The sequence below is a fragment of the Amphiura filiformis genome, chromosome 10 (assembly GCF_039555335.1).
Source record: "Amphiura filiformis chromosome 10, Afil_fr2py, whole genome shotgun sequence".
Classification (NCBI taxonomy): Eukaryota; Metazoa; Echinodermata; class Ophiuroidea; order Amphilepidida; family Amphiuridae; genus Amphiura; species Amphiura filiformis.
Genome location: NC_092637.1, coordinates 39,245,064 through 39,272,007, shown reverse-complemented (window position 1 = coordinate 39,272,007; position 26,944 = coordinate 39,245,064). Strand labels below are relative to the sequence as shown.

The 26,944-nt window shown below is 36.7% G+C and overlaps 2 protein-coding genes and 1 non-coding gene across 3 annotated transcripts in view; 1 reads left to right on the top strand and 2 right to left on the bottom strand.

The window, feature by feature from the left end:
• The window catches only part of LOC140162830 (solute carrier organic anion transporter family member 2A1-like), a 30,366-nt gene extending 12,132 nt beyond the window's left edge, over nucleotides 1–18,234 (top strand). Inside the window, exons 3-11 of the mRNA XM_072186140.1 lie at nucleotides 555–793; nucleotides 1,576–1,995; nucleotides 2,595–2,759; nucleotides 4,429–4,621; nucleotides 6,143–6,278; nucleotides 8,523–8,731; nucleotides 9,694–9,758; nucleotides 14,165–14,373; nucleotides 17,616–18,234. Of these exons, the coding sequence (XP_072042241.1) occupies nucleotides 555–793; nucleotides 1,576–1,995; nucleotides 2,595–2,759; nucleotides 4,429–4,621; nucleotides 6,143–6,278; nucleotides 8,523–8,731; nucleotides 9,694–9,758; nucleotides 14,165–14,373; nucleotides 17,616–17,720 (1,741 nt within the window). The 3' untranslated portion in view covers nucleotides 17,721–18,234. The remainder of the gene's footprint in view (nucleotides 1–554; nucleotides 794–1,575; nucleotides 1,996–2,594; nucleotides 2,760–4,428; nucleotides 4,622–6,142; nucleotides 6,279–8,522; nucleotides 8,732–9,693; nucleotides 9,759–14,164; nucleotides 14,374–17,615) is intronic.
• Nucleotides 16,164–16,237, bottom strand: Trnat-ggu (transfer RNA threonine (anticodon GGU)). Its single transcript has one exon. It is a non-coding gene; the product is annotated as a tRNA-Thr (tRNA).
• Nucleotides 18,235–19,304: 1,070 nt separating the features above from the next.
• On the bottom strand, nucleotides 19,305–26,532 carry LOC140162829 (uncharacterized). The gene is made up of 2 exons (XM_072186139.1): nucleotides 26,351–26,532; nucleotides 19,305–21,301 (listed from the first exon to the last, which is right to left on the bottom strand). Exon 2 carries the CDS (start codon nucleotides 21,268–21,270, stop codon nucleotides 19,867–19,869), a length of 1,404 nt encoding a protein of 467 aa, XP_072042240.1. The 5' UTR covers nucleotides 21,271–21,301; nucleotides 26,351–26,532; the 3' UTR covers nucleotides 19,305–19,866.
• Between the last annotated feature and the right edge of the window lie 412 nt (nucleotides 26,533–26,944).

Below are 26,944 nucleotides of genomic sequence, written 5' to 3'. Positions count from 1 at the left end.
CTGGGACGAAATGTTTATTTTTTTCCCTCCCCCACCAAGATGGCCCGAAATCGAAATAAAGTTTTGTTTGAAAGCAGAAAGTCTTATTATATCTCTCTAAATATAAAAAAAAAAGATATACGAAGGCACAGATAATACCGGGCCAAAATGATGCACACCGAGAAAATGGTCATCCTTGTCCCAAGGCCCCAATCCCCAAACACCTACCAAAACTGGGACGAAATGTTTATTCCCCCCTCCCCCACCAAGAAAGCTGGCTACGCCCCTGAGAAGGAGGAAGAGGAAGACGAAGTTGAAGAATATATCATCAGAGAAGTAGATAATGATGATGATGAAGAAAATGATGATGACGATGAAGAAAAAGAAGGAGGAGAAGGAGAATGAGAAGGAAAATGAGAAAGGGGGTCAGAAAACGAAGAGGATATGGCCTACAAGAAAATGTAGCAATTTTTTTCGTAGAGTAGTGATTAGAACGTCGGGCTATTATGTAATACCGGTACATTTCATTTCCTTTGTCATAGCATGTATTAAGTTACAGGTATTTTTCTGCTCAGATCGCTTACGGGCAACTCCAGTACACAAAATCTGTGCTTGATGGATGACGCAATTGAAGCTGAAACTAACAGTACCAACTCGTGTGAAGAAGAGCCAGTTGGTTTTCGCGGGCTTATATGGTGGGCTGTGATTGGTCAGATTTTACTTGGCGTTGGTTTTGCGGCAATTAATCCAATCTTTATTACTTATATAGATGATTTAGCAGGAAGAAATAGGCAAAGATTCGTCATCTATTATAGTAAGTAAATCGGTTAATGTAGGCGTATGACTAGAACATGCACGTACACTTGTCAAAACTTGACTCAGATTTGGCATTTTTGGTGAAAACTTTATGCATGCTAATTTAACAATTATATCAACATAATTGGAAATAAATAGCTTTAAAAAGAAAAAAAAGATTTGCTCCATGCAATCCAAAGCTAATTAGGGCCGTTTGAACAACAAATCCCATTTTTTAAAGCTGTCCACGGCTGCTCATTAATTCTATACCTGTAAAACATTGATATGATAATAAGGCGCGACATTCGGTTGTTTCAAGTTATGAGTGTTAGGATTGGTTTTGGTTTTGGTCACGTGGTGTCCTATTATCCTGCCTAAGCTCTTGACTGACATCATTACCGATACCTTTGTCTGTACTCTTTGTTAGAAACTTGCTTAAGACTTGATTTTCACTAAAAGTGCTTCTTCTTCCACAAATTACATAACACAATGACGAACACTATACAAATGGGGTGAACTGTCGTGGAAACAGGCTCCTTTTCCCCTTTTTTTCATTTTTCGTCAGAGGTACACATTCTCTTTCATTTTTTGTCAGAGGGATACCTTAGTGGTATGTAGTTTGCAGTGTAGCTGAATCGAAATAAATAAATGGAAATTGAAGAAACCTGAAATTTGCCAAAACATTAAAGCTATTAAAACATATACTTAGTTTGTGGCCGGTATATAACCTGCTTTACGAATATAGACAGATGCTGTCGATTTCTAAGTAACAAAATCTACTTTTTTTTTGTTATTTTGCAGCAATCTACGCTTTGATATATATCTGGTCTCCGGCCTGCGGGTTTTTTCTTGGTAGTATTGCGGAAGAGTATTATGTTGATTTTGAGCGCATCCCAGATGGTAGAATCCCAGTCCTTTCTCAATCGGACCCGAGGTGGATCGGCGCCTGGTGGGTTGGATTTGCAATTGTTGGAGTTTATACGCTCTTGGCTGCTGTACCAATGGCGCTTCTACCAAAAGATCCGAGTGTGAATGTAAGAGATGGTACCGAGTGTGTAAGAGACGGAGACATGAAAAACGATGAAACAGATGCAGACCTAAGCAATTCGGAAGCACCTGGTGATGGAAATGAGAAGAATGATGATTCTAATTTGTCTAATGATAACCCTACATCGCCCACTAATCGCAAGGTTAAAGACAACTTTCTGGCACATGTGAAAGGTTTGTTTTATAATCATGATAATATGAATGAGTCAGTCGCGGTGGACGAGAGCCGCTTATAGTAAAATTTAGCGTCAATAGTAGGTATATACAATATTTGGGAGGAAACTGAGCTGGAGATTGTCACAGGACGTAAGCGTTTTGTCGTATGTTTTAACCAACAACGGAGGTTGTAGTCAAAATATACGTGTAAAATGTTTTTTTAAGTGCACAAATAAAAGTCATTGGGCTTCACCAACACCGTGCTTTACCATCGAAGTGTGGCCGCCCACCCTACCCCTGGGTGAGGTGATATCCTGGTAGGTAGAACACCGTTAAAATGAGGGCAAAGGTGGTCCCACGTTTAGCTTAAGTCATTTGGAGGCTAATTATTTGAACGTTTTAGTGTACCGAGAGTACATCTCCCTCAGTAATACGAGGATTGTAGCGACGTTCATGTCGGACACATGGGAAATGTCGAAAAGCAAGGAGCTTTTGTTTTCAAGGAAAGGTCATATATATATAATAACATACAGGAAAAAAATAACAGCAAAGTTAGACCAAAGTTGTCAGTGTTATTAATAATCAGAGTTTCTCCCATTTTATTTCTTTTAACAAAGATTTTATATCAGTTATAATACGGATTTTGAGACGGCCTTTGTTGATATTTTACATGCTGTTTTCGCTGGTGGAATTGGCCTGTATTGGCGTATTTACTACTTTTGTTGTAAAGTACTTTATATTACAATTTGGAATATCTGGTAAACGTGCAGCTTTGATTAACGGTAAGTAACGGCAATTTTATCTTATAATCGTGATTCAGTATTCTTTTTAACGCCAGGTTTATTTGATTCTTATTCTTGCCCTCTAAAATGATTGCAGCTACTGTTGAGTTTTCCGGCCATCACCAAGGTTCGCTAATCAAAAAAAAGAAGAAAACAAAATCAGAAAGAAAACCCTAATTTGAAAAAATAAAAAGGGCTCGCTAGTCCGACGTTATATGGGTTAGGGTTTTGATCATGGCTAGGTTTAGGTTTATGATTATGGTTACTTAGGGTTAGGGTAGAGTTAAGGTATTTGTACACTGGCGAACCTTAGAACTAGCCAATCTTAGGACTTGCGGATCTTAAAGCTGAATTTATACTCCATTGCTGAGCGAGGAGAGATTGGTAGTTGACAAATTGAGGTAACGCGCTTTTTACAAGTCATCAAAATGGTTTTCACCTCATTGGCTAAAAACCAATCGCCATCGCTCAGCGATGTGGTATAAATTCAGCTTAAGATTATCGGATGCAGACCAGTGAAAATAGGTGTTTCGTTTACATCAGCTGTCAAAAGGACCGTAGCACTAGGTTAACTAGATCTAAAACTCTAGAGCCTAGAGTCATTCAGTTTTGAAACACCATGAACACTGATGGGCTACGTTACGGTGCACAAACAGCCAGACATTACCCTGATCGAAACTGGCTGAGAGATCTTTGTCATCCAATGCATCTGGTCCACAATTGAAATGCAGTAATGGAGAGAACAAATAATTGAATATGAATCTTACCTCCACTGGGGATCAAGTTGGGAACCTCTGAAAATGTCCTATAGCTTGTGGGATGGCAGATATTTGTCCAGTTTGTGGCCATTAAACTACAGTGTACTTCTTATTAATAATGGCACATTGATTTTTTAGGAAATGACACAGTGAAGCAAATAATGGCATTTATATTTCCATAGGTCTTTTTGAATTAAAGCCCATAATATATAAAAACACAGCTACAATCTTGGGAATAAGTCTTGGAACGCTTGCGTGTAAATAACGGAAAACTGTCACCCCCTTTCCCCCCGTGCAATGTTGAGAAATGCCAAAGTCTTCAACGGCTTCCCAATGTCCCCAACATTGATTGATGGGGAGGGGAAGGTAAATCATTGATGTAGATATCATTTTTGTTCCCAAGTGCACTATACGTCATTTCCATGATCATAAGAAATTCTGCACGAAATTACGGCAGAGTGTGCAAAGCGTTCCAAGTATTTTTTCCAAGATTGTAGGTCATGCTCCCCTGCCATTAATTAGCATTCTGTCTGAGAGTACTAAATTAAGAGAGGCGCTACTTCGATCGCTAAAGTGAGGACAGCGTGAGCTCGGTACCTGCGTAAGAGTCTGTTCGACAAAGGTGATTGTGAATATGTAATGATATGAATGCCCATATTAGGCTGTTGTTGTGCAGACGTCACGCTCTGCGAACGGTACAAAAAGGTGACTGATAGATCTATTACGGTATGGCAGCAGACAGATTGCGCTGTCCTCTGACCCTTACTGTTTGTCACGTAGACAGACCGTGACCTGGGTAAACACGTACAAAGCAGGGAATGCGACTGTGCCACAGGTCTTGTCTTCGGAATCGGTATAGGCAATTTGTACAGAGGACCGCTAGCCTGATTCTGTTCAATATTTCATTGCAGGTGCTGTTTTGGTTCCAGCCTCCATGTTGGGATTGACTGTCTCTGGATTTATTAGTCGTAGGCTGACTTTAAAGCAATGTGGTGTGTATCTGCTGGTCAACAACATACTTACAGTTGTACTGCTGATAATAGCAACATTTGTGGGCTGCAAAAACCCGCCAATAGCTGGTGTAAATAAGGAGTATGCAACCAGGTATGGAAATAAAACCAAGTTTGTTAGATCTTGCGATCACCATCAATGCTTGGTCAATTTTTATCATTAATTGAATTATCAAATTGATCGTTGTTACTTGGCACATTTAATTTATGTGTGTAATTAACTTGAAAATAGAATTTTACCGTTTAATAACTCTAACTAATTAGTCGAAAATGTCATTAAAAACAAGTTTTAATTAAAGTAGCATTGATGGTCGATCACACGATCTAACAAATTGCTGTTTCAGCAACATGCAAGACATAATAATTTCCCATGCAAATAAGACATGCAGATAATTTCTCACTGATCGGGCTTTTGGTTAGACTCCTAGGAGCGGCCACGGTACGCCACTCAGCGGGAGGGTTTTTACTAATCGACTGCTCAGTGCCAGAAGTGGGTAGGTGCAATAGCTGCCATGTGTAGCTTCCGTGAAATTGAGTACAATAGGCCTATACTGTGTGTAAATTGCAAAATGTCAATCACAGGGCTGCTATTGCCCATTTCTGGCACTGAGCAGCCGTAATGTTCTTTCTGGTTTAAGGTAACCCAGGCGAGATCAGAGTGATTTTCTGTAATATTTAACCCAAGGCTTTTATATTTGGTCAGCATACTATATATATTACTTAGGTAATCGACCAAAAACCACGCCAAATTGGAGCGCACATGTGGTTGCTATGGAAACGGCGGCCATTTTGGATTTTGAAAGGATATGGTTTGCGCGCAGTTTTTCACCTCCTTAATCTAATTATTTTTTTCTAAAAACGAAAAGAATGGATAGGTGAAGACATGATCTTGAAAGTTACAGAAAGAAAATAAGCAAAAATAATAATTTCGAGGGTGAACGATCTAAGGTTTGCGATTTTTCGGCATTATTTCGGGCGTTATTGCATTTTTTTGCAAAATAAACAGAATTTCCAAAATTTCTTCTGTAAATATCTCAGAAAAAGTCTTTCCACCATCCCTGTGGAATTTCAGCTAATTTGGACATAGGGTATTGAAAAAAAAGCTGCGCGCAAGATGCTGCCTTTTGGGTTTTTTTTTGCGGTAATTATGCAAATTTCGAGCCGTTGAATCAATATTTTATTCACATAATTATTATTTTAGCCCAAACCACTAATAAATCAAACTTTCCCAATGATAAAACCTGTTTTATTCATTTTTATTGATAAAACCTTAAATATCGCAGGGTAAAAACAATGTAATGCAAGAAATACAATACATGCGTTTGCATCTAAGCAAACACCAAGAGGTTTATTATCTTTTAACGCCCACAGATTTGGAAGCAAACGTCCGATTGGAATCAAATAAAAAGCCAATTAAAAATGCTCATTTTACCCATTTGTACTGATTCGTCTTTCCTGGGTTACCTTAAATTCAAGCTGTTTATTAGATCTAAATTTAAGCCACACAATTACAATTACGTCTTTTCACTACTATATAAATAATAACACATTTGCTGAGGCTGTCGGGGTTTCTCCATTCCCTGGCCGTGACTAATTTTTTTCTCGCTTTTCACAGCCTGGAAAGATTGGACTGTGCTTTTGATTGTGGTTGCAACCCCAATATTTTTCGCCCTGTATGTAGTACTGAGAACATTTCGTATCTATCGCCATGTAATGCGGGATGCAAAATAGGAGATTTGGCCAACGATACCGTAAGATACAATGATTATTGCCTGTCAAACGCATCATAAAAATATCACGTAATTTGTCTGCCATACACAAAATACATATTTGCTAAATATACTGTGCCCAAAAAAGTATCCTTACCCTTGGAAAAATAATCACAATTCCAAAACTGAAACATGTTGGAATAAATTTGTTTTTTCAGTAGATGCAATATCTAATGCTGCACATTATGACACCACATTGCATCCAATGTGACCTCAAGAAGTAAAGTTACATGCAACTGAATAGACGAAAGTCCAGTTTTAAAAGTGACAAACTGGCCTATACAAGGCGCAAAAAGATTCCAACAAGCGCAACAAAGACAACACAGTTTCTTCAATGAAGCTTTATTTAAAGCAGTTTTTATTTCAGTTTTTACTTCTCTGTACTTTTCATAACTTTCATTTTATTTGTCAGTTCGTTTGTTCCTTTTGTTTTAAATTAAAGGCACGCATAAATTAGCCATTCACCACTCTCAAACCAGATAGTCCGTGGAGATTTGAATAGGCCAATTTGTCACTTTTAAAACTGGACCTTCGACTAATCAAATGCTTGTAACTTTGCTTCTTAAAGTCACATTATATTCAATGGGGTGTCATAATGTACCGGGTGAGATAGTGCATCTATTAAATAAATAAATCTACCCAAATATGGTTTAATTTTAAAATTAAGATTTTTCTTCCAAGTGTAAGGATACTTTTTTGGCTCATTATATATACAATACAGTGTGCAAAAGAACTAAGGTACCAGTTACAAGTTCACCTTTTGTGTATCCTAAACAAAATAATTTAAGACCTCATTCGTTGAAATCGTTCAAGAAATAAAGACATAACGATCCAAAAACCCTAGGCAGATGCAAATTTAAAAGTTGCAGTTTGCTCCATTGCATGCCCTATTGATTTGTACACAAAACGTTCTCGAACTAGAGAACTAGCGCCATGTTTTCATTGCCAGAATGCTTTCCATTGATTAGCACGTTGAAACTAGCGTTTCAATTTTGACATATTTGTCTTTGTGTAGGATATACAGGGGTGAACATAACTGGTACCTAAATTCTTTTGCGCACTGTACACGTCATTCATATGAACCACATAATGTAATTTGATATTTATAATAAATATATTAACAGTAAAACCTATAAAGTCCATGTACAGGGTGAGTAAAAAAAAAGTGCAATAAAGAAAAGAATCCATTTTTATTTAAAAACCGAGTTGAACCTTTTAGGTTTTAAAACATTTTATATATGATATGTCCATCGGTGACCTTGTGTGAAAAAAGCAAGGAATTAGCATTTAGGTGACTATTGGGTGTGGCATTTATGAAATATTTCAATAATGGGAAAGTTCGACTTGGTTCTTGCATAAATATCGATTCTTTGCTCTATTGCACTTTTTTTGACTCACCCTTTATATAATTTGCTTGATAACGTATCAAAAACATGGTTCTTAACACCGGAAGATTGCTATTTGTTACCTTAGAGCTTTCTCATTCTCTTAACTGTTTTGACTGAGCACAAATGTGGGAACAAATGTGACATTTCAGGGGTCGAAGGTTATGTAAATGTCAGAAAACAACTGAATAGTCACATTTTGGTATTAAGGTAGCAATGTGTTATCACCTATGATTTTACGTTGGTTCGTGCCCAAGGTCAAAGGTCATTACGGAGGGGTCAAATTTCAAACTTTGTCCGATCGGGCTCAAATTTGGTGGGTGGAATCCTTGATACGAGGGGAATATATGCCCGAAATAAAATTGAGGTTAAGCGAGGTCAAAGGTCAAGTTATAAGAAAAATCATAAAATTTGGGTCCCTATTTTCAAGGTTACCTATTTCTCCAATGCTTAAGCAATGAAATATACGTCACTTATACGTTGAACACAGATCGATTGGCGAGAGGTTCATATTGGTGCGTATGCACCAAATATGTATCTTGTCACCTATGATTTTACGTTGTTTCGTGCCCTCAGTCATCTGATAATGATGTGAGGCGCTGAGGTCAAGGATCAATGGTATTTAGGAGCCTTTACAAAAACGGAGAAAAGTTGACTTTGGCATCAGGTCATCTGATGTGAAAGGTCGAGTCAGAGGACGTCAGATGCCTTCTTGAGGCTAAATATGGGAAACACTAAATAGTTAAACCAAGATAGAGAATGGTTCTTCCGTGATCACGGGCAAGTTTTCTCATTGCAAAATTTTAATTGAACTTATTCTACTTTATCATTAATTTGATAGAACTTGTCAACATACAGTGACTGCACATGCGTACAAGCTCTATCAAATTCTTCGTTTGACGATGATTCCGAATTTGGCCGTGCTAAATCTGGACTGTGTGATAGAGAAGATAGTTGTGAAACCAAAGTGTACATTGCGGTGTTTCTATTTGGTTTACTCTTATTTTGTCGCTTACAAGATAATACGCCTCTGAATCTGATAGTGTTGGGGTAAGTATTGCTTTTACTAGACGAACAATTTCACATCAGTTTCGTTGAAATCGGACCCCAGTGGGGCAAAATAAATTGGCCATCCCCAGCTTTAATTGAACTGTTTGCTTATGACTTTTAAGTCAAATGTTAAAACTTACTGTTTTTGCACGTAGGTCAAACATTACGTTTTCTAAATTCTAGAAATGAGGGAAATACTTTGGTATCGTTCTATACAACATTTTAGCACGTTTGAAATTTTACCCTGTGTTGACCTTTGATTGACCGTTACGCGATTAGGGCCACTTTTTACTTTTAGGAACATCTTAAATGTTTTAGTACTATAGTCCTAAGGGAATACAAAGGGGTCGTGCTAGCTCCCATTCTTTGAAATGTGGTTGATTTCTAGGACAATAATAGACATTTCTATGTAGAGCGGGAGGAAATGAGATACATGTAAGCGGGGCGCGATCAGTGGTAGCGACAGACAGGCGAGGCAGGCTAGAGGGCGTAATCACAGCGACTCGCAGCGCGTACTCACGTACATTGTGTTGATTTAGATCACCGCTTGGCTGTCCATCAACCGGTTCATTGACGGTCAATTTTTACCACAGTTTTTTACCGAGTTGATGTTCAGCCAATCAAAAACGACATACTATGAGGTTGTCGCCAGATGAAGGAGCACAAATCGTTTGGGACCCAGGTCTGGGACCGAGACTACGTAAAGTGCGGACATCCCGCTAGCCGTTATTAATGTACAAAATTAAAAATTAGCCTTTATTTGGCCGTAAAACAATTTTGAAATAGATTTCCATGCATATTGTTCTATCAACATTTTGTAACGATTTACAAAATTTATAACCATGGAAACCATTACCATAATTGTAAAATGGCGATCTTATTCATTTTATTATATTGGTCTAAGTTATCACGGCGCCTTTTTATTAATTCATTATCTATCTCTATATTTATTACTATTTCAGGAACTGTGAGACGGAACTCAGAACTACAATGTTTGGAGTATCCAAATTTATTTACATCTTGTTAGGTAATGTCATTCATACACTTCTTGCTTGCAGCGGATATGTTTGTTTTTGATATCAAATTGGATGGTTTGAACCCAATACATAAAACGAGACGTAGTGGAGTCCAATATTTTAAAACTCATAGTGAGACCAATAAATGTATTATTGGGTGAGAAAACCATCTAATTTTATCATTATTATGTTTTCATATTCTTTTCTTGGTCAAAAATGTGATTTGTTTTGGTACAAAATGTGATTTTTGGTAAAAAACATTATTTTTTGTTCAAAAACGAGATTTTTGTTCAAAATGTGTCTTTTGGTCAAAAATTTAATTTTTGGTCAAAAATGTAATTGTTGGTATAAAATGTGATTTTTGGTCAAAAATGAGCTTTTGTCAAAAATGGTTGGAAAAAATGTTGGGGAGAAAAAGTGAGCCTATTCACATTCCAAGTGTTGAGTCCATGTGTTGATTATATTGGATTCTCTAACTCTGTACAAAGTATAGGAAGGAAGATTCTGAGAACGTAATAATGAAATAAAATTGGATGGTTTGAACCCAATACTACAATTTTATTTGGTCGAGCTATGAGTTTTAAAATATTGGACGAGCCGTAGTCGAGTCCAATATTTTAAAACTCATAGCGAGACCAATAAATTTGTAGTATTGGGTGACAAAAAAAACCATCCAATTTTATCATTATTATGTTTTCAGAATCTTTAACTTGTCTTACATCTTGAAGGAAAATTAGTTTGTATTTGTAGTAGAACTTGCAATATTCGAAGGACTTGCCAATACTAGCAGTATAGAGTTTAGGGAATAACAGTAGTAACACAGGCACTATGGCTAGGCCTATAAGACTAGGCTTGGGCTTAAATTCAGGCTCTGAAATTATCATGATTGTAATTTGCATGATTGAGTTTCTATTGAAATGCAAGGCAAGCTATGCATGAAAGCATAGACTCAAGACTACACCTATGCCTACAAAAAAATGGAGGACCTTCTCTAGAAATAAATATAAAAAACTTACCTTTATAGCTTCACACAGTGCACATTGCAAGCACATAAGCAGAAAGTTCGTTCAGTTTCATTCTGCATGTCGTATGCAACTTCCGTAGTAAGCTTACTTCCATAAGCTTACTTCCCTTGGATTACTTCTCATGTATTCTACTCTAAGAACATGCACAATATTGACAAACTTGCTCAAATCACTGGCTGGCTGTCATCTTTTTTCTACTTATTACAAAAATGATTTTTGAGTTAGAAATCCACTTTCTGTGGGATTTTTGTCCCTGCTGCACATTAATAATCTAAGCTGCTGCAGTTCATTCACTCAGCCAGCTAAGTCAGTTTTCAGTTTGGTTGTTGCCAGTGTTGCTAGTTCTTCATGGTGAGTGTGGTGCCCAATTGGGTGCTTTAATGTAGGTTGTTGTTTGTACTGCTATGGCAATATTAAATATCACAGTGAGTTTTGCATCCAATTGGGAAACAAATTAATGAATACAGTCCAAGTGTTGAATCCAAGGAGTCCAAGTGTGTGAAAAAATCGGACTCTTTAACTCTGTACAAAGTATAGGGACTAAGATTCGGAAAACATAATAATGACTTACATTGGTTTGTTTTGGACTCACTGGGTGTCAAAAAAATGCATGCTACAGAGCGACAACCCATTCAAAACTCCAGGCTGCAAATTATTTTCCACTGTTGTCATGATATTGGGATCATTATTTACGCCAGGGGGGGCGGAGGAGTTTAAAGGGACGCGAAATTTTTTTGATTGACTTGAGGAGGGACATGAAATATTGTCCTTGATAATATTAGGTATATCATCTCAAAAATAAGGGCAGCAGAAACACGTTATTTAATGTTTCTATATGAATGACCTTTATTAAAGCATCAAAAATCAAAAAACCGAATTGAAATCGGTCAATGCATTGTGATGTAGTGTCAATTTTAAGATGCTCATAAATGGAATGCAAATCTGCCACAAATTGCTATAATGACAAAATTGGCACATTTCGAGATTTTGAAGGTTTATTTGGACACTTACTTGAAAAAGCAACGTTAATTTAAGTATCACAGGTTAATTGCCTATCTTTTCTAACTTCGTCAAAGAAAACAAAATTAAAAAATCTATCATTGAATAATTATAATAAATTAATCAAATATACTATTTTAGCAATTGCGGCCAATCTGCAGACAAATTAAAGTTAATTTGACTAATTAAAATGACTAAGTTCAGCTAATTAATATGCAAAATTGATGCCAAAAGAAAACCGTACATGATATCAGGGTGCGGTTTTTTTCGCACACATATGTATACAAAGTTATTTCAATTGATAACAAAAAAATACACAAAAAGTAATCAATAATGCAAATTAGCTTATTACAGCTAATTATGTATTCATGATATTATTATGTAAATTAGGCATGAGTAATTTTGGGTGTTTTTTTTCAATATTTAATGAAAGTCTTTTCATTCATCATAAATTTGTCAAGTATGAACCTGTTATGATGTTGAGTAAAGAATCTGCAGTTAATTACTTTAATATAATACAAAAATACAAACTTTGACATTTTGACGGTGTCTGGAATAGAATTTTCATTTTTTTCTGTAAATATGGTATTTGTCACCATTGCTCAAAGCCAAATCCGAAAAGTAAAAATAAAAATTCATTTTCAATGAGACTTTAAATTAACATTTTGTTATCTGGATTAACATGGGAAGACAAACGGTAAAAGGAACAGCCACTCTACTATACCGCGTATACAAAAATGGTGTGGCCTTGGACACACACACAATGGCTTAGAGCTATTGTGGTTTGGAATATTACTCCCTTTAAACTCACTTAAAAAATGTTTTGTTTCAAATCGTTTTCCTCAAGTGTGCCATTCGTTGTCGACGGAAATAATTTACATGCTTAGAAAGATTAGTATTTCAGCTAAATGGTGGTAGGTCTTGATTTTTCAAAAGGCCTATATTTATTGATTTATGAGGCATCTTCAACAATCCATAAAAACAGGTAGTAGCTCTTAAACGAAGCAATATTTATTTTAAAAAAACCGATGGTAGTCACAGAAAGGTTTCACACACCATATATCAAAAATTCAAACAATTGTGATAAATAGCACATATGAGGAAATGAATTTTTCGACATGGATGTTTGCCAAAATTTAACAATTTTTATGCGCGCGCTTTTCAATTTACTGTTATGCTTGCATGCACAGTGTGGCAGAAGTATTGTGCAGCCACTGTGACATGCCTAATAATATTGAAGGGGCAGACATGAAATTATATACAAGGAAAGGAGGATTCACGGGGGGACGTGAATTTTTCCTTCGATATGAGGGGGATGCTAAATTTGTGTGCGAAAATATATGAAAATCCTTCGTTCCCCCTGACGTAAATAATGATCCCTCTTTTCGAACGAAACAAGCCAACAAGGGACTATCTAGTGTATTGTAAGCCTACATCATGGACATGGCATGATGGCAACACGGAGGACCTATGGCACAGATTGCAGTCAGTTCATAGAGCTTCAACTGTGTGAGACACTAATAGACAACATGTACAAAGCCGATACCTAAGACATCCATACTATATGAACTAAGACCTGTAAAACTAGAAGACGTCGTCAGAGTAATGAAACTAATACCTATATACCACAATGTAAAGATCTGCAAGACTAATTTTTAGACTTAAGACGTGTAAAAGTTTAGCTTTTTTTAGTTTTTATCTTAATACATCAGTGTCTTAGTTTCGCATGGAGTTAGGAGCTAATAGTGTAAATGAGGTCTTAAAATCTTAGTTCCTATAATTTACAGACACATCTTATAACATACTGCACGATTGTAAGAGGTCAAATTCTTACGAGTCAAGGAACATAAGAAAAAGAGACAACGCGAGGATATACCCTCTGAATTCAGTTTTAGATTAAATCGCTCCAACTTTGAACGAATTCTTGCGATTCATAATGCGATGCGCCGCCCGCGGTTGCTCTTGTCAATCCAATTTTTGACCTCCAGGGTCGACATAGCCGTTCTAGTCACCCTTGGATTTTCACGTGGGTGTGATAATAATGATGTTGAAAACAGCTCCTTGAATGGTTTTGTCTAATCAATAGATAGAAAATGGATAATTGTAAATTACTATTTTAATGTGTTTTCACGAGTAACACTATTATATTGCCATTTAAACACACAATCGACGTAATGTTCCTGTTGTATTCGTATTACGCGGGCTTTGGATGTCGACTTTCCCCATGATGCACTGCATATTTTGGCTTCTCCCCAGCAACCGCTGGAGGCGCATCTTATTGTGAATCGACCGAATTAAATGTCTACGCATACCTTGTACATTATTTAATAAAGGTGTCGAACAACAATTTTGTTATGCTAATGGGTCCTCTTTTCTTCGTATTAATGTTTCAGGCACGTTCCCAACTCCCATATACTTTGGTGCAATTGTCAATACTACATGCGTATTATGGCAGTACACATGCGGTGAACGCGCCGCCTGTTGGCTATATGACATCGTTAAGTTGCGTTATGCTTTCTTTGGGATTAATATCGCCCTACGGGTGCTGCAAATACCAATCTGTATAGGGATAATACTGACTGTGAAGGAATTCTTGACGAAGGTAAGACGTCCTGAGCGCAGGATCCTGCTGGGGAGGGGCACTTAACACAAATAACACAAATGACCATACTGGTATGCTCCCTCGGAAAGACCCCTGAATTTTACCAAAAGAGAGCACTGAAAGACCTTTGATTTTGATAATTTCAGCTCTAAAAGACCCCTGATTTTGCTCAAATTCTGTTTTTGTCAGGCGATTTTCAACCAGAAAGCAAGAACGACCCTTGATTTTAAAAGTCTGCAGCTCAGAAAGACCCATCACCTCAAAATTCAGAGGGAGCATACCCACCAAAAATGATGATGTGGCCCCTCCCGATTAAAGTATTGATAGCATCACTGGTCTTTAAGTAGCTGAAACCTCAGTTACTAAATTGCCTTTTGACAGATCTCTAGTGAGAGAATTTAAACTTTGAAAGTCAAACATCAAATATTTTAAGGGCTCGGGTAGCGACGTTTTCACGAGGGATTTCCAGCGTGATTTCTTGGGTTGCCAGTTGGTTTTCCTTCTAGGGATTACTTGGTCCTTGCTGCAGAAACTCATCGAAAATGTGAGAAAGCTAGTACTGTTACAGCTCCCCTCGACTGCAGACCGAAGCTATGGCTTCGTTACGTAGATGATGTGATAGATGTTGTAAGACGGCGTTCAGCAGTTGACTAGCCACATCAATCAGGTTGATAAGTCTGGCTCCATCAAATTTACTTTTGAGCAAGAAACGCAAGGTTTGTGACCTTTTCTGGATACATTGACAGGAAAGAAGATGGTTACACTCGTGGTCTACCGCAAACCAACGCACACCGACTAATACATCAATTACCAGTCCCAACAGCCTCTGCACCAAACACTTGGGTCATGGCCTTGCAATCGTTGTACGACAGAAATGACACTATAGTGACAGAAGAGGAGGATAGAGTTGAAGAAGAAAAGAAATCCAGAAATCCTTCAAACTTGTGGTTATCTTAGTTGGACATTTGAAAACGTTAAACCAATGAAAGCGCCAAAATGACAGAGGAGTAAAGGCATGGTTTGTCTACCATATGTGGAGGGTGTCACGGAAAGAGTGTCCAGAGTAATGAAGAACTATAATATCTCCACAGCGATGAGACCGCACAAACACCCTCAGAAAGCAACTGGTCCATCCTAAAGATAAGCGGGACTCTCGCAACACCACTCAGGCAGTGTATAAGATCCCCTGCAAGAACTGTAACTTGTCTTATATTGGTGAAACAGGAAGGAAATTCGGAACGCTATTAGAAGAACACAAATGTGAAGTGGAGAAAGTCAGCAACACAGTGGTCACCAGAGCAGGGAGCAAAGAGTCGTTAAAGGGCATATCTATTGCAAAAACAAATGTAACTACTTTCGAAGAGAATAATGATTACATTACAAGTTGACACTCGTTGCAATTTTTTTATTCGTATTTCTCCTGAAAAAAAGACAAACTGTTTTGGTAAAATGCTGGCTCGTACGTCGCTTTTCAGCGTTCGAAGCGAAATTGATTTCCAATGCTGCAGACTGATGACGCACATTACATTAAGATGTTTATTGATGTGTGCCTAATGCGCGACCTTGTACACGAGAAATTGGGAAGGGACAACAAAAGATTAGTCCAGGCCATATAAATTGGTTAGTTGCATAATTAATACAATATTGATATGTCATGCTCAAGTTCTAAGCTCGTACGGTGAAATTGATCTAAAATTTATTGTTTTATTTTTAGTCCAAGTATTTCTCATCAATATGGTTTTTAAAACAAGACTCCACATACATAAATGACAGTTAGTGACAACATTTCACTGACCATCCAGGATTTGAACCTGGGACCTTCGGATCACCGGACCGACGCTCTACCAACTGAGCTAATGAGTCAGATGGAGAAGAGCAGGGATGTTATTATCTGTAGGCCTTCAGTTCAATACCCGCCCTATATCATCTTCAAGTTGATATACATATGAATTGTAATATCACAATTTATTAATATTTAATAAAGAAGCGCCCTATTCTTATCTATATGTGTAAAAACCATTACATTTGTAATACTTGACTCAGAGTTTTTTTCTGATAACAAAAACAGTATACGTTCTGTGCATTGAGAGTGTTGACAGTCCATTCTCTCAAAGCTGGCAATATTCATATCATGACATCACTGTAGTTTCTAGGTCAAATCTGTCTCGTTCGAAGAAACGCACCGCTTACAGTTGGTTTTTGCCGAATATCAATTTTAAATGACTTATTTTCTCAAAAGAAGGAGTCATTTTCATTGTCCTCATAATAGCTTGCCAATGATTATGATGTTGTCTGAGCAATGACCTTTAACTGCCACACACGAGTCAGCTATAACAGATCATGTTGTCAATCACGTCATTGGGTGGGGGAGCGCTAAGGTCATTGGCACAGAGCAAGATAGATACAAACGCTGGATTAAGGAAGCTGTAGAAATAAGAAAGATGGGGCGTACGAATATGAACAGAGACGAGGGGCAGTACCAACTTTCTCACATTTTCGATGAGTTTCTGCAGCAGGGACCAAGAAAATCCCTAGAAGGAAAACCGACTGGCAACCCAAAAAATAACGCTGGAAATCCCTCTAGCGTCGGTTGTTAGTAGATGCAATCATACCTCATTAAGTGTTGACAAAGGCAACAGTGGTTGCTGAAACGTAAGTGCATAATTGGATCCGATACATGGAACCTTAGTTATTGACTGTGCAAACGTTAATATCCGATTCCTTAAGTTGGTAAACATCATAAGCAAACTTTACAACTGAAAGTTGATATCCTTGATTTAAAAAGGGTACCTGAGTTGCAAATGAACTAAAAGAAATACTCAATATTTAGGTAGTTTGGAAATGGTGTTAAGGGATCGGATAGCAGTGGTATTTTTTGTGGGACATGAGAGTACATCAGACACATCAAATACCATTCTGAATGAAGAAGAAAACTATTTCAAACTATGTTTGGAATCAGAAAAATTGTGTAAGTTTCATCTTTTTAATGTGTACTTGGATATTCCTTACAATAACACTTGCAAGAGATATGATGGTTCAAAATGGTGAAGTGACTTTTGGGACACCCTGTATTATAAACAATTTTTAAAAAGAAACTTTACGCTCCAACGACCTGAAAAGGTGACAGTGGATAAAGTAAATATAGTCTTTAATCAAAATGAAAGATGGGCGCGTTTTTTTTGTTTTTTTTACTTTTGTTTTAGTTTTTGCTTTGTTCATAATTTATTTTATTGAACTTTCAGAGTCCCTCTGATGATGCCCGTAAGAATGACTACAAGATGGGAAATAGGATTGAAAGTGAAACTAACAAACAGCACAACTCTATTTCTTATAGCCCCATTCAGTGATTTGCTCATGCGGACGATCGTAAAAATCAACAAAATTCAGATTTTGGTACCTTTGTCATTGTCATAGATTTGCTTACACAGCCTGTAAGTGGTTCAGTCGAACACCGTGTATTTAAAACAAAATAAGATATTTACATGAATCTGTAATTCATGCACTGACAGTATATAAATTAGCTACATGTATTTGAATGGAGCTTCAACTTTGTCAATACTGCTGTTTTCTTCATTTTTTGCACATTTTTTATTTCAAAAATACCAAATGACAATTTGGTTGACTTATCATTCACTTTTAAGCAATTTATAAACAATGTTATTTATTTTTTAACTTTCGCTGGGATCACTGAATGGGACTTTAACCTCGTATTACCAGGTGGGTTGGTAAACTCTTCGACACTACACTATTTTTCGCTCACCTTTTCACTAGTTCGAATAGCGTCTTCAGTAGATGGTGATGCTGCGATGATATCTTGTCTACAATCCGCGGTTGTTTGATGGCATGTAAAACTGAGTCATATAAGAAAAGTTGAACAATGATGGCGCTATATATCTAAAATCTTGTTTGCATCTTTTCAAGGGGTAGACACTTGTAAAATGGTATTAGATAATCAGTAAACAGACTAACAACCGACAAGGGGATTTTCACCAAACTTTTTATCATGAAATGTAAGGTATAACTCATATTATTTGGCTAATTTAAACATAAAATATATTTAAATAGCATCCTCAATTTGCACACAACAAAATTATCACAAAAAAGATGAATAATTAGAGAATAAAAGATAGGATTTTGTCTTTTGCCTATCCAATATCGTGTCATAATGGATGGGCTGGCCAATATTTTGAGTAGTGGATGCCGGCGCTCAAAATTTGTTGTCTTTGTAGGTCAACAGAGCAAAGTTCGACATATTATCATAATTTATAAATTATGATAATATGTCCTCTCATAGAACTGCATGTTAAATGGCCAAAATAACCAGTGGAGTTTCTTTCACTTTACCTTGTTATTTCAACTTAAAATGGACAGAAACCCTTCCCGGCAGTTATTACTAATATTATTTCAACATTTTAAATAAAGAATAACAAAATTAAAATTTGACAGAAATCGTACATTAAGGCTTTAATATTGACATACAGAGGGTAAAGCGTGTAATATAATACAAAGGAAGTCAGAACGTGAAAGTATTTCAATAACAATGTAACTTGTAAGGTGGGTCGTACAGATTCTGTTCCAAAATATCTTTTTCTATACAATTGTTTTAGCAAGCTGGATAAGTAAAAAAAATATAGCAGAAACATGTTATAAATTATTCGTTATTTATTGGTGATGGAATCGAGAATAATATATAATTATGATATATAATAGTGTAATTAAGTTTGTGATACATTGAAATCACTGGTCTGTTGAAAAGAGAGGATTAAATCTTTGTCCAAATGAAGCAAAATGCAGAGTCTTGATTTTGTTTTTACCTGGGAAACAACAGATAAACCAGGTTTCTTTACGAAAAACTAAGTTTATCGCTCGAGAAACAAAGTTTTTCAAAACCTTTCTTTTTGAATCGAAAAACTTGGTCTACTTGGTAGATAAGCAAGGTTTTTGAAAAACTAACTTTTTTGATCGAAAAACAAGATTTATCGACCGATAAACAAGGTTTAAAATCTTTACTTTGTTAATCGAGAATCTTGGTTTTTGAATCGAGAAACGAAACCAAGTTTATCGATTTTTTTCGTTGATGAAACAGATATTTAAAACCTGGTTCTGCGAGCGATAAACCAAGTTTCAATGCGAAAAGCAAAGTTTCTCGAAAAACTTATGTTTAAATCAAATTAGAAATACTCATGCCCAAGCTTATTAAAAAAACTTTAGAAAATAACAGACCCTGTTGAAGGTACAATGCAGAATAAATGAGAGAAACAAATCCCCCAAACCCTTATTTTTCGAGCAATAAACAAAACAAAAGTTTTTCAAAATATATATTTTTCGAATTATATATTTCTGAATCTGTACGCCCAATGTATGAATAAAAGCACCTAACAATAAAGTCGCCCAATCGGCAACATTTTCCAATATGTCAGCGCTCAAATCGGACACAATAGAACAAATAGACCCTTCAGTGTGTTGCTTCATACCATATACGCAAATCGTTATCTAATCCAGTTTAAGTTGCTCAAGTTTGTTCTCCAGATACTTCATACCATATACACTACCTCCCCCGTTTATATACTCATCTACAAGTTCATCTGGGACAGCACTCTTCACAAAGATACGTGCTGTACCTTCCACACTGACCACCTCAAAAGCCTCATAAGGCGGTATAAGCACCTCCTCCTCTTCTGGATACGCGGATAAAAACTTAATCGGTGCTCCTAGTTTAGATGTTATTACAAACTGTGTTCCTGTAGTATTTTGTTGATTTTGAAATTCATCAGCAACTTTCTTACTTTGTGTGGCTGACGTGAAAGCCCCGAATCGGATAATCTGACCTGGAGAAGCCGAGAATGGGACTGACGTTCCTCGGTAAAGATCTTTGGTACGTTCAGTTTTAGGGAAAGATGCAAGAGTTTTTCTACAGGCTTCTTTGAGGAGATACCATAAGATTGGGAAGTCTATTCCATCTGCTGCGTAACCTTTTCGATTGTCGCTGTTGAAGTAGCGATAGACGGGTGGCTTCTCTAGCGTATAGCAAATAATGGCTAGCACCTCATTTCTGGTCAGACCGATGGCGTCACAATGGGTAAGCTTACTCGCAAAATCAAACTCTTTCAACTCCGTCTTAATGAGAGTAGCATCATACCCTGCTCCCACGAGTGCGTTTTTCTTCTTCTCATAATCTAACCCGCGCCCCATCATGGTTACCATAATTTCCCCGGCAAAAGAGTCTGAGAAACTGCCCTCTGATAATCCCATGCTGATAACAGTTGCGTGACTGGAAAACTTGTTGAATTCAGTATCTGCGGAAGTGGCATCTTCTGTAATGGTTAGCGGAACGAAACCGCTTGAAGGCTTGTGACAAAATGGATTCCCCTCTAGACCAAAGTATAGACTGATTCTTTCTCCTCTAAGTAAAGTTATGCAAGGGTAGATTCCGCCTTTGAAAGTGACACCCTCAAATGCTATTCCTAAATCTGCCCCATTCAACGAAAAACTGATCTTAGCAGCGTCAACATCCACCGCTATACCGATGACATCATCAGCCTTCCACTTTTGACCGTACTGCTGTTTCTTATTATCATGCCATTTTAAACAGCGGTAACCGTCATAGGCCCAAGAATGGGCATCATCCCCAACGCCTTTACCTTCTGTTATCTTAGGCTTGAAGTTCTGGTCAGCCCATCCGATCTGCATATAGCCTCCAGTGTGTGTCTTGCACTCATAGTAATACTTTCCACTGGTTTGCTGCAGAGGCTTGAAGATTACAGTCGGAGCAGCACGTTGAGCGAAGATCTCGATGGGTGGACCTGGTTGAACGATGGCTGCTTCTTGGTATCCTTCTTGCAAGACTTCCACCAATGAAGAGAAGTCAATTGTTGGTCTCGTAGAAGTGTCGGCCATTTTCGTTGTGATAGCCACTGACCATTAATTCCTAAAATAAGAAGACATGAAAAGAAAAAATAACAAAGATATACCTAAGATTATTGTTATTCGCGGTCATCTTAAATATTAAAAGATATTAAATGCCGGTCGTATTGAGAATTTAAATGACGAGTTTTCTGCATTCGAACCATTTTAATTGTGGAAGCCAATTTATTCATAGAATTTCTGAATATTTTGAAATGTTATAATTTTCATGTGCTGATAACAACTATGAAACAAAGGGGGTAAAATGAGTAAGATTTTAAGGCGTATCGGAGTACAGTGCAAATTTCTCAGATTCGTCTGAAGTGTTCTATAGGAAAATCTTCTGATGACGATTTCATAATAAGCCCAGTTATCATAGCAATTAATTGACTCTACAAATTAATGTTTAATCTGAATAATTTGAACACCTACAGAACGCGTCCAGAGGATGATTTAAGGAAGCCCCATCATGCACTGTAAAAGTGTTATCACTAGAGTTTCAACTGCCACTTTACTTTTCAAATCCCATTGAACTCCCATTGTGCAAAAGATGTTGTTTTAGAATTGCCCGTGTGTCATTATTAGTTGGTCGATTTCAGATCTAAAGTGATGTATGCATGAAGGATAATCCACACCTTCTGTAGATAACATAAAATGTGAAATCGACCAACCTTAAGAAGGTGTTTTTATTGTAAATATATCTGTCCAAATTCAAATTTAACCATGCACGTGTGTATGCAGTGGGCGGGCAGTGGTCATGTTCACTCACACAGCTGTGCTAACCGCAAGACTTGCTGGGAAGTGCGTAAATCATCCTCTGGAACGCGTCCGATGCATGAACCTCCACCAATGCAAATGTTAACAGATTTTGAACATATCGGATGGGTTCTGTTTTGTTTTTTTATCGTCTTTGGAAACATATATGTAATATTTTCCTGCACAAACAGAATCCGCAACATACATATATTCTTACAGAGTCAAATAAGTTGCTATGATATCTGGGCTTATTATGAAATCGTCATCAGAAGATTTTCCCCGGGGGGGTCTTCGAACAATTTTGTACGGGGGTGTGCCACGCAGACTTTCGGATGCTGACTTTCTCTATACCTACTTTTTGCTGTTTTTGCTACCCATCAGTATACCAATTTTCAAGAAAAAGCACCCAAAAAGCACCCAAATTTGCCATAATTGGGCGCTTTAATGGCATTTTTGCCCAAATGCGCCCAATTGGGCGCATTGGTATCCACTGAAAACCCACCCATCGATATACCAAAATCGCTGAAAAGGTACCCCAAAACCGGCATACCTTCAACCAGGAAGAACCCCCCCCCGGGAGATTTTCTTCTTGAACACTTCAGACGAATCCAGAACGCGTCCGATGTGTTCCGATAGTTGTTTAAGTCAAAAGAAATCAATTTTCATCGTTTAAATTATACACTGGTTCTATTTTGGAAATGTGTGCTTTAAGGATCTAGCGGCAAGTTCACGGTAAAGCTGGCAACTAAATTATTTGTGACGTGTCATGTCAAAAGGAGACACTTTTGGGCAGGATCGTAAATGGAGAAATAGCCAAAAATCTGCCCGGGGTGATTTTTTCACAATTTGGGTTTGTTGCGAATTTGTGATGTTATTAATGTTAAAAATATTGTCTGATAGTTTCAGACCGGAATATAACTGGCATCTTTTATTTTTTGAAACATTTTTCAAGATAATTCCTACTCTCAACATTGTCAATAATATTTTTAAAGGCCGATATCTCAATTTCCAATTATATAATACCATAACTTACGAACTCAATATTTTCGCTTAGGAATGTCCAATTTCATTGGGGAAAACGGCACAGTAGAGCAAAATATCTCTATATTTAAGATATGTAAAAACCTCAAAATTGATAACCTGCCCAAAAGTGTCTCCTTTTGACATGACACGTCACATTTTAGTTAATGCGGGTATGCTGAATTCAAATATTTTGTCTGCCAAGCTGTATTTGAACCCCTTGACCCTAAAAAAGACTCACAAAACCCTACATAATCATACAGGGGGCAAACTTTAAAAAATGTCGAATTACTCGTCTGGGCCTAAGTATCACAAAAATGTAACATATTGTTTGCGCGTAGGATATATATTTATTAAATTACGAGGCTCAACAGGTTCAAGATCAATTTGCATGTTGTACAGGGGTGAAATATTAAAGTTACTACGAAAAATGGATGCAAACTGTTCCTCAAGTTCACGGGATTCATGAAAAGAATAGTTTCTACTATCTGCGATGTGAAGTTCAGAAGATATATGATAAATAAGTACAAATGCCATAGAATCCTATGGAATTCTACATATCTTTTAACTCTTTGCTGTGTAACATATTAACTAGACATCGCAGATAGTGTAAACTATTCTTTTCTGAAACCTCTAAGCTAGGCGATCAATTTGCCTCAACTTTTACGAAAATCAGAGCAACTTTGACTTTTGACCCACGCACAACAAGTAAATAGACCTTTGACCTTAAGTGCCCCATAACTTCTTAATTATAGGGTATACGCGCAAAAAAATTTACATTTCTGGGATCCGTGGGGCCAGACGAATAATTTGACATGTTTGAAAGTGTTATTGGAATGAAATTATTTTTGCCCCTCCCCCACCCCCATACGATCCTATGGGGTCTTTGGGGGAGGGGTCTTTTTGAGGGTCACGGTCTTCAAATACTGCTTGGCAGACAACATATTCGAGCTCAGCATACCCAAATTAACCAAAATAACCTGGTTGCCAATTAACTTTTACGCAAACTTGCCGGTATAGGAACGCGATTTTTCCCATTACTGAAAAGTTACATCTTGAAGATTTGAATGGGTACGGAATGCAACACATGGACTTAAAATAGCCTAATATATTGTGGTTCTTGAGATATGTGTCGTTTATGAAGATGTTTCATTTCGACTCTCTTTATATCATAATTCAAAAACCACAAGACCTACGAAAGCATAACTAACTGTGATATTTGAATTCTTCGTCAAGCCCGCTTCAAAATAGCCACAACAATTTTCGCCAGAGGTCATTACTGCAGGATACCACGATTCGACCAATTCACAACAGCTAAACTCCATGTATATCTTCAATACGAAAGGTCAAAATTTTCATGATGGTCGGATTTTCATCTCAGCTACGTACATAAGTATATCATTGGATTGATAAAGTTTACTTCGATGACTGTTTAATGTCAAAAAAGTTTTATTATTATTATTATTATTATTATTATTATTATTATTATTATTATTATTATTATTATTATTATTATTAGGCCTATTATTATTATTATTATTATTATTATTATTATTATTATTATTATTATTATTATTATTATTATTATTATAGAAAACACACGTGGTCATTCTATACGTCTAAAGTAAGCAAATGCTCACATCCACGCTCGTCAAGGGATCCGACAGCAACGGTTGTAGGCCTACAGTTGTTGTTTTTTGTGGGACCTGAGAACACATCAGACACACCAAATTACATTCTGAATACGAGAAATGTTCTTCTGATATCCAATAATTTTGTGATAATAATACAAATTTATGGCAAATTTAACTTTTTTTTAAACAATCCTCGAAGGAAGGTTTGCCGTTATAAAACTAATGATAATGTAGTGTATGTAGCTGGGAGGAAAAGCCGTCAATTATTAGAAAATGTTAACTTTTCATATTGGAGATTTACATTTTTTTCCAAAAAGACCTAAAAAATGTATATCTTCAATACAAAAGGTCAAAATTTTCAAATGATGACGGCTTTTACTCCCAGCCACATACACATTAAGGTTGGTCTGAACCCTGGAATTATGAAAACTTTCGGGCCTCATAACTGCTAAATTATTAGTCTAAAGAATATAAAAGTATACATTTTTAGAATGGAAATGACTTGATAAATTCATCTGTGAGGTCCAATTTGGGCCAAAATGCTCATTTTGGAGAAAATCCCAAAAACGGTTTTTTTTGGCCCAAATTTTTAGTGCAACCTAACAAAAAAATTGTTTGGCCAAAAATTTTTTTAAATTAATTTTTAAAAACTAGATAAAAATATCTAGGGACCGTTTTTTCATTTTTTTTTGACCAACTTCACCAAAAATATTTGAAATTTGGGCGAAAATCAGGCTTTTTATGATTTTTTGAAAATTTTGCATTTTTGACAATTTTTGGTGCAAATTTCTCATGTCATTAGATTTATAAAGTTTACTTCGATGACTGTCAAAAATACAAATTTTTAATAATTTGCCATAAATTTGTATTATCGCGAATTTCAAGGACACTGCTCGTATTTAGAATGCAATTTGATGTGTCTGATGTGCTCTCAGGTCCCACAAAAAACAAGATCAAAGCATTTTCATTTTTTTACTCATGTGTGACCTTTCGTGACCTCTAGTGAAAAACGTACTCTACAATTTGAGTCCACTACCCCCTAGCAATGATCTAGAGAGTCTATAATATAACACCTCATCAGATTGGTTGAACTCGACCATTTTCCAACATTTTTAGTGACCGATTTAAATATCGCTCGTTGCGAATCACCCAAATTTGCCCATTTATGGGCACTAAATATGCTAAATGGGCCGAATTGGGGGCATATTGGTCTTCACTGAAAACCAACCCATATGATATACCAAAATCGCTGAAAAGGCACCCCCAAACTGTGACACATCCCCGAACAACTTTAACCAGGGATTGGGACACCCTGTTTAGTTGCTGACCTTAAATTAATAAATTTTTGTCATACAAAAGTGGCGATTAAGGCACGGTGTATGCTAGCCAGGCTAGCGATTAAACATGTACTCACTAGGGTAGGCCACAATGTTTAAAAAAATAATAATGAAACAAAATTTTGATTTTTACCATCGTATAGGCCTATTGAAGCCTGGTGTTATATATGTGACGATAATAACGATAACATGAACAAGTTTGCTGACCAACTACTGTTTGCTATATACCGTCGGATACAGTGGCTGTATAACATGTATATTAAAGTATATAATTTTACTGAATCGTTTTAACTAAATCACAATAAAAAATAAAATAATTGCACTTACCAAAATTTGTAATATCAATCTTGATCCGACTATAGTTCTACAGTAAACGAGTTGTATGTTTGAATGTATTAAAGTTTGTGAAAAAGCGCGTTATTTTTAGTGTAGCGGAGTTGCTAGACGTGCATAGTATAGAGTCCTACTGCAACAGGCCTAGCATGTTTTCTTTCCTGTTGATTTACAGGTCGTTGCGAATCTTTTCCTTCCGCTATATCGATAACTTCAAGGTCGGACATTCAAAGGTCATTGATTTACAGGGTGTTCGAGTGGCAAATTATATTTAATTAGCGTCAATGCTAGTATTGGTATGCCACTTTATTGGTTTTACCCAACCGATAACACTGCAACGCAGTATGCAGTAGTTAATGATACCTGTACCTCCAGTCCTCCACATCATTAGGCAACAACAATTAAAAGAAGTCTGTTTCCCGTACATGTGTAGGTCTATAGGCCGCGCGCATTTCATTCTGGGAGAAATTCTAACCGCGTTTTTTTTTTAATTTAATGAAATTGTTATTTCCATGCAAAAAATAAAATATAAAAAATAATTAATTAATTAATTAAGAAACTTTTCACAAAAATTATATTAAAAAATCA

What these genes read in the sequence shown, in the direction of transcription:
- LOC140162829 (XM_072186139.1), bottom strand. Translation starts at nt 21,270, where the DNA reads ATGGCCGACACTTCTACGAGACCAACAATTGACTTCTCTTCATTGGTG.